General features: G+C 42.4%; 1 protein-coding gene across 1 annotated transcript; it reads left to right on the forward strand.

Moving 5' to 3' along the window:
* Positions 1–305: 305 nt before the first annotated feature.
* SMIM28 (small integral membrane protein 28) lies at positions 306–8,197 on the forward strand. The gene is made up of 2 exons (XM_076335511.1): positions 306–419; positions 7,799–8,197. Exons 1-2 carry the CDS (start codon positions 309–311, stop codon positions 8,195–8,197), a joined length of 510 nt encoding a protein of 169 aa, XP_076191626.1. The 5' UTR covers positions 306–308.
* The last annotated feature ends 543 nt before the right edge of the window (positions 8,198–8,740 follow it).

Here is an 8,740-nt window from a genome sequence, read left to right on the forward strand (position 1 = left end):
CAGAGCGCTATCAGCCCTGGCTCCCTGATACCTGATGCCAGCTTTGCTGGTAATGTAGGCCACCGAAGCAAATCCAGAGAGATTGAGTTGGAGGGGGAGAGAGGCTCTGAGATCTATTTGCTTGGCTTCCTGACAAGGCGGAGGGTGTCTAACTTCTTTTTTTCTTTTCCACTATAAACGGGATATCATTTAAGAGGGATCATTAGCCGAGACCAGCCCAGCTGGGTCAAGGCTGGGAGGCGGGGACGCAGTTGCAAGCAGTGAAGCAAGGTGGAGGCACGAAGACAGAAGACCAGGTTAATGAAAGCATGAGGTGGCTCTTAGGCAGCAGCTGGAGAAAATTTGGACACGCTGACAGGGGAAACTACGACTGGCTAAACACTGAACCGGGTGGGCCGCTTCTGGAAACAGAGCTTCAGGTCTGTACCCCCCTGCTCGTCTCTGTGGCATGTCCTTTGACTTTGCATGTGTGTGTACGTCTGTGTAATGCCTCGGTGTATAGCACAGAGTAAATACCTGGGTACTGAGACGTATCAAAGCAGTAATGCTCAATTACATAGAGTCAGAACATTTATTTATTGCCGTTGTTTTAAACACATTTATGGGGAAAGAAAAACATTAGATGGAAAAATCTTGCTGGAGTGGCAGGTAAAGAAGTTTAATTATTTCTTTTAAGCATAATGCATTCTGCTATTCTTTGATTTCCTTTCTTTTAAATACATGTTTACGCTTTGGATCTGGTCCCATGAAGCCTTTCTGCAGATGTTAAGAGTCAGTAGCAGTCAGCAATGAACTCTTGTTCCCTAAGCTGTGCGCTGATTACTTCTGTGAGAGAGGATCACATGCAGGCAAATGGGGGAAGGGGAGTACCCCTTGGAGATCAAAACACAGCCTGCCTTTCTGGCTTTGTCTGGGATACAGCAAAAGGGTTTCTCTGATCATAAATAATAATGTAAGGTGCATGTATATCCCCAGTAAATGCCTGAGTCAAGTAGCATTAGCAAATGAACTGGCCACGCTACTTAGCTGAGATATCAAGTGTACTGTTGTAAAATAAAAGGGGGTAGGAGTGGAGGGTCAAAACAGGAGAAGTAGTTTTTAAATGCCTCTACAATTTTAACAAAGTCTACCTCACCAGTAACATTGCCAGAGTTAGAATGGCAACGGCAATGTCTTCACACCTTGAGACTGGTTTTGTCTGACAGTGAGAAACAAACAGCATCACCAGAGTCACATTCTAACAAGTATTTGAAAAATCAGTGTAAATCAGGCTTACTTTAAAATTATGTATCATTATTAACGTATACAAAAACACATCAAAATGTTTTTCTATTTGCCAGAGTTATATGGTTTTGCTTTTTACAAGCAATAATGAATCAGCGTTAAGAAGCAGGATGGAGCCTGGTAAAACACCTCTGTGTGGACCACAGCCTAATGACTTCAAAGCAGACTTTGTTCCAAATTCACTTAAAACATTTCAGAAGTATCGGTTTCCTGATTCAACTTCAAAGATATTAGTATAAATATGGGCTATATTAATAAAAATTATTTTTAAAATGTTCTAAGTACTCTAGCAAATCATTAACAACATAATAAATCCTAGCACCAATCAAACAATCACTGCAATGGGAATTTCAGTAAACAAAATAAACTTTCGTTTTTCTGTCCTTACTCAAAAGCTTTCTTCAAACTCATGTTTGGCCTTATTAGGTCATTCCCTTCAAAGCCAGGTTCCAGGCTTCTTTTGTCTATACAAAGAGTTCAATTCTAAACCCATTCCATTACTCATCATGGAAATGCCACACAACTGGACTGCACTCTGCATTTCATTCCTTTACCAGCAGGCACGAATAAAAGCTCATCTAAACTGATATGGGTCACGTAGTCTGTAAGGTGGCACCTGTACATGCTCAGCATGTTAAAAAAAAAAATGTAGGCAGACAGATTACTAGTGAAAGGCTCTACTACTTCTAGTCTGTGCTCAGTGTTTTGGAAAACTGACCCTCTGCTTCAGTCCCTACAAAGATATAAATGAAAGGAAGAGAATAAACATGAGCCTGCAATGGCCAAACCATCCTACTAGAAATCAGTTCTGGGAAAACAGAGGACTTTCTAGAAACATAATCCCTTTTACCCGCATGTCCTTTTCTGCCTTTCTTTTTATAAAGGGTATTTTCCCTGTGTTTAGGTGTCTGTAACTTACTTCATGCTGGAAGTCAGAGCCTTATTTTTCTCAATTACAAACCCCACAATAGCTGCTTGTGATGACACAGGCGGAGCACGCTGACCTCCAGTGAAGCAGCAGCATCAAAACCAAACCAGTCAAGAAAACACTACCAAATAATTCCCTCAGTCACTTAATATGCTTGGTTTGGAAACTTCCAGATGTTAAACAGTAGAGGATTTTACTTTGTATGTGTTCTGCAGTTGGTTTATTTGCTTACGCTTTCATTTCAGTTACTGAAGATGCAGTTTCATTTCCAGGTAATTTTATTTTCCAGTTCTGGCAGCTATTTCTGATACCTGTACACACTGGTTCCTTTTCTCGTTTTAGAGCTTCGGTTTTAGAAGTTAGTTTTAGTTCAGTTTAGAACTTTAGTTTTAGTTTAGAACTTCAGAGCAAGTATTAACTTTTTTCTAAGTGACCTTTGTTTCATTTTCTTAAAATTATTTCTATCTGTAGTATAATCTTTTTTTTAATGGCTATAAGATTTTCCAAGTCTTTATTCAAGATCTTTGCAACATTCTTCAGTAGCCCCTTACCCACTCATCCCAGAAATAAGCACAAAATCACAACAGAAAAACAGAGACTAATTGTCCTGGTTTTGGCTGGGATAGAGTTAATTTGCTTCCTAGTAGCTGGTACAGTGCTGTGTTTTGGATTTAGCATGAGAATAACGTGATAACCACCGATGTTTTAGTTGTTGCTAAGCAGTGCTTACACTAGTCAAGAGCTTTTCAGCTTCTCCTGCCCTGCCAGCGAGAAGCTGGGAGGGGGCACTGCCAGGACAGCTGACCCAAACTGGCCAGAGGGGTATTCTATACCGTATGGTGTCATGCTCAGTATATAAGCTGGGGGGAGTTGGCCGGGGGGCAGCAATCACTGCTCAGGGACTGACTGGGCATCGGTTGGCGGGTGGTGAGCAATTGCATCACCTCTTGGTGGTTTGGGTTTTTTTTCCCCCTTCCTGGTTTTGTTCCTTTCTCTCTCTCTCTCTCTCGTTGTTTTACTTTCTATTACAATGTGGTGGTGGTGGTGTTCTTACTTTATTATTTCAAGTATTAAACTGTTCTTATCTCAACCCACGAGTTTTCTTACTTTTGCTCTTCCGATTCTTTCCCCCATCCCACTGGGGCAGGGGGAGAGGGTGAGCGAGTGGCTGTGTGGTGCTCAGTTGCCAGCTGGGGTTAAACCACGACACTAATACTGCTCAGTTGTCTCCCAATAAATTTGATATATATCTGGATATACCTACAAGAAGTTAATCAGCTTTTTGAACTACATCTCAATGTAAAATCAGTCCATGTAAAATGTTTGGCAGGAGGCACTATCAAAATGGACACTTAACTGCCTGTGATTTATGCTTCAGGTTCTGGGCATCTGTGAGGCAATATTAACTTGTTACAAACAATTTGAACTCAAATAACACACAAAGTAGCCTACAGATTATTTCACCCAAATAGGAAAGCTAAGGCTTAAAGTTAGCTGTGTTTAAAAAGCTATGGACACTTTGAAACACAGACTGAAGAAAACTGTACCTTAATGTCACCTGTTAGCATACAGAAAAACATATTACCCAATCCTTAATCTACCCGCTTCACATGCTACTATTTTGCAGATCATAGTAAGACACACTTACTGTTCTTTCACAGCTGCACGGGACGCGGTATTCACGTCATTACCAGCCATTCAATGTGCTACTCTCCCCACCTTTCTCGGCATACAGCCCAGGGTCTTATTTACTGCATCTTCTTCAAACAACAAATTTCTTATGTCTTGTTTTATACACATTACTGAATAGATAGTCACCAGGCACTTGTGTAGTTATCTTGAGGAGAAAAGAGAGGAGAGGAGAGGAGAGGAGGGGAGAGGAGGGGAGAGGAGGGGAGGGGAGGGGAGGGGAGGGGAGGGGAGGGGAGGGGAGGGGAGGGGAGAGGAGGGGAGAGGAGAGGAGGGGAGAGGAGAGGAGGGGAGAGGAGAGGAGAGTTGGAAGGGACCTGCAACAATCATCTAGTCCAACTGCCTGACCACTTCAGGGAGTACAAGAGGATAAGAACTGTTTCATAATTACCTATGTCATTTTTGCCCAGATCCCTTAGTGTAATAAAGTACTCGCAGGCTCAGGGCACCACTCTTCCACCTTCAGAAACAGCAACGCAGATGCAGAATTTCTGCAGACCAGACCCAGGGATCTCAACCCAGGCACTCAAAGTGAGATATAACTAACAAATAACCCCCAACAAACAGCTCAGCTGAACTGTCTTGGCCCCCCAGAGCATTCAGTAACAGAGACAGGAATACAGCTCCCCAGAAAGACATTCACTATCCCTGTCTATCAGACAGTCCTCTCTCTTCCCCGAGTCTCCCGACTCAGTCACTACACTCTACAAATTCTGCAACACATTACCCTGAGGTACTACAGTTTTCTTCCCTAAGCAATCTGTCACAACCCTAGAGTCGGCACTTTGTACACAACAACATAATTAAAAATGATGTGCGTTGTGGATCAAAATAAGGATTCACAGATTTCCAAAACACTGGCATTTATTCAGTCTTGAGGGCTTGAATTTGCAACTTTAGAAGCAACGCTATAGGTTACTCTTGGAGAGCTTTTAAAAAAAAGAAAGTTTTCAGCCCAGTAACCACGCTGACACCCAAATGAATCTAGGTTGTCCTTTTATATCTACTTCACAGACTGTGGCCATCTAAGCTAGCTCATACTACAGTTTCTCTTCTTCCATTTTCTTACCATTAGATGCAAATTGGACCCTCCAACAATAATTCATTTTACATATTTCTGTTGACAGATATTTCCTTGCAAGACCCAAGACTGCTGGGTTCCAGTTGAGGCTTTGGAGCAAAGTATTTCCCTGAGACCCAAGACCATTTGTTAATTCCTTCCGTCAAGCTTATCTTTTCCTTCCCCGGCTCCTGGTTTGTCACTAGCCCTTTCCTTTCTCTTCTGCAAAGGGAATGGGACTGGTGCAGTGAGAAAGGAGCCCCACCTCCTGTCTGTTCCTCAGACTTATCGGTCTTATCCAATCCTACTGCCCTCACTCCTGGTTCCCTTTTGGCTTTCCTCCCTACAGCTTTGCATCTCATGCATCCTCCTCACAAGCCAAGGCTCTCCATCCACACTGGTGCACAATTCTGATCTGCTCTCTTCTCCACTCTGCCCTCCCCTGCTGAATCCACAGCTCTTCACTTCAGGAACATCGGTTCTCATCCTGCGCTTCAAATCCACATCCAACCCACCAAGTCCCTCCTCTGTCTCCTCACCACCCTGTGGACTCTCAGAAATCCAGTCCTTGTATGAGGCTGTGTCAGGCAACCATAACACTAGTCTGTGCTCCCACCAGCACACGAAGGATACACCACCCTTGGCCACTATTTAAAACACAAACTTCCTTTCAGTGAAATTCATAGGGAAGTTGCACTGAGCTCAAAGGTAAGAGAATCAGGGCTTTATATACCTTTTACTAGTCTCATGTAGGAAACACTGGCATTCTCACCCTCTATCCTCACAACCAACCGCGACAGTGCACAACTCGCAGATGCAAAGAACACTGCTTCAACCTGACTGAAAGCCTGCTCCCTACAAATTAAACCCAAAACTTACACTTGGATCGCAAAAATGATCCATGATCTTCACTGATCATGAATAATGCTGCCCAGTATAAGCTCAGCTCTTCTAAATATTTATTATAACAGTATCAGTCAGTCTCAGTATACATAGTGCACAAACATAATACAGAATGCTTTTTCTCATTTTTCCTGTGAAGTGTTTTATGCACGACATAAGACACAATAATAAAGCATTAACAAACATTTTTAAGAAAATCCCTTCATTTTTTAAAGATGATTTAATGCCTGCATTAGAATAATAGCTGAACATTTTCTTCCAGCTCTGCTGTTTCATGTAGCTCATTTAATGGTCAGGTAAGACAACAGCTTGTACTGCCAGAAACTCTTTAATAAGAAATGATCAGTAAATATGAGAGAGTTCTTTAGTATGCATTTTTGTGGTAAAAGACAGTTGGTGAAAAAAAAGTTTAATACCTAATCCACAATAGTTTCAATGTATTTTAAAATTACTTTAATGGCTTTGGCCTCAGACCCACGTTTCCTCAGGAAAAAAAGCAGAAGTCTCCCCTACGCTATTTGTTAGAAGTCAAAACCTATTTACTTTTTTTTTCTTAGGCATGACCACATACTAAGAATTTCATAATACGACAAAGAATTGCAGAGGTAACAAATGCCTGGTAGATAATCAGTTGACTGTAGGTTACAGTGTGATTTTGCCGCTAAAAGAATGGCCATGATTCTTGGAAGAATAAGCAGAGAAAGTTTTTGTAGACTAAGAAGGGGGCACTGGAGTTACTGTCCCTTTTCATAAAGCCATTACTGCAAACAGCCTGTTTGCACCCCTGCTTCCAAATGCTTTGAGGAAAGAACCACTCAAGTTCTCCCAGCTTGAAAAGCTGCCTTCGTTCAAAATAAAGGAAATCTGATCCATTGATCTGTTTAGTCTCACCATAAAAATGTGAAAAAGCCATCTGACTACAGTCTTCGAGTACTTACAAAGGGAATGAGCTGATAATAAACGGCATTTTAGTGTTTGGGTTTTTCCCCCTCTCTAGACTAGACTCTGAATGAAATCCAATTATTAGAAGCTAGAGCTAGATAGGGTTGGACTGGAAATGAGCTATATTAAATTTTAAAAGTGAAGCTAATACAACAGAAGAGTACAAATTTTTTTTTTTTTTTTTTAAAAAAGCTCCTGTTAACACTACAGCACAATTCAAAAGCTGTGGGACAGAGGCTTTTTGTGCTATATTTTGCAGGAGATTAAGCTGACCAACTAGTCACAGCTGCTATTACTCTTACACCACAAGTTCTTTTTCCACAATTCTAAACAGGGAAAATGATTCTTGGATAGCTGGCAGAACAAGCTCCAGAGCGAGCCCCAGTCCAGGCTGTCCTGACACACCATGTTTTATTTGGGGCTGGCCTATAAGGTTAGAACAGCCCAGAGAACAGGTATTGTAGGCAATGGGTGCTGATGAAAGGGATAGTTGTCGTAATGTTTGTTCTTTAAAGTAAACAGTAGAGTTTTCCAAATAGAAAGAAACAACACTAGATGCTGGATCGCCAGCCCTACTCCTCTGCAATTCAGTGCTCTCCCAGGTTTTAAAAGCTTAACCAATCTCTCGCAAAGAGGACTGGTCCAAGCATAATCCAAGAGTAATAAAATCTCATACCAAAATACATACAGCTCCAGGCTGTTGGCTTTTTCCGCCCACGGAGACAGGGTTTCCTAGAAACCCACCACTCTGCAACTTCTCCATTTCTTTTGTCCCTAGTTGTCAAAGTATTTTGTTTTAATGGACCGGCAAATAGAATTCAGCAATTGACGAGCCTGCAAAACATATTGCTCGAGTGCCACTAATGCAGACAGAAAGTAACTTGGAAAAGCAATGGCTGGGTGATAGCAGGGGGAGGTGGAGAATGTGTATTTTCTCTCCAATTAAGAGGCCTCCAGGAATCCAACACACTACCCATTTGCTTTAATTACAGAGCAGACAACAGACAAGTTCAACCAAAGACGACATAGAACCATTTCTGTGCATCATATTGCCTGCCACCATGATGCTCTTCCTGGCATTCCTGCTGCTCTTCCTGTACCGCCGTTGCCAGCGCCCCACTCCACAGGGGCAGATCTTCAGCATCGACCTCCCCGAGGCCCTGCCTGAGCACGACGTGTCCAATTTCCTCTCCGTGCTGCCCTGGAACAGCGAACAGAGTTTCCACTACTCCACTCTGCTCCCTGATGCCACATTCCTCACTGTGTGTTTGCCTCCATCCTATGAGGAGGCCACCATGAAGACTTCCATGGACGAGGCTCACATTGAGCTCTCTCCAGATCCAGTGCCTCCTTACGAAGAGAGCACGCTGCAGTCCAGCAGCACCAAATAAACTTCCTATGGAAGCACTTTAGCTGAAGCATGCAGCCCCTCAAGGCACAAACGTGGAACTGCTATGGCCTTTAAAATTAGCAAAAAGATTCCAAATGAGGCACAAAACCAATGAATTAATGAAGGAAGAAACTTGGAGTAACAGGGAATGAGTCTCTTCACCTCATCCTAGGATTCTCCACCTTCCATTTGTGTCAAGCGTACCGACACAGCTTAGCACCAAATCGGTCCCAGACTGGTAATACGGGTATTCCAGTTAACGAAGTGTGTCATGCAAGGATTAAACTTAAGGACAGGTGGGAATCTGTCCCTCTGCAATCCCTCAGCTACAAGGAAATATTAATTATGGTATAGATTCACCAGTCACAAAAAGGGCTTTTAGCACATACCTATTCCAGTCTGGCTTTTTCTTTTTTATGTGTTGATTTTTAATTGAGTTTCTGACAAGCTGATTTACTCAACCTGTGTGTGTAAACATCACATTGTTCTGCAGTGCTCTGGAATGATCGCAACAGCTCTCAGGAAAGCAAATAAATATATAAGC

This window comes from Aptenodytes patagonicus, chromosome 3 (genome assembly GCF_965638725.1).
Source record: "Aptenodytes patagonicus chromosome 3, bAptPat1.pri.cur, whole genome shotgun sequence".
NCBI lineage: Eukaryota > Metazoa > Chordata > Aves > Sphenisciformes > Spheniscidae > Aptenodytes > Aptenodytes patagonicus.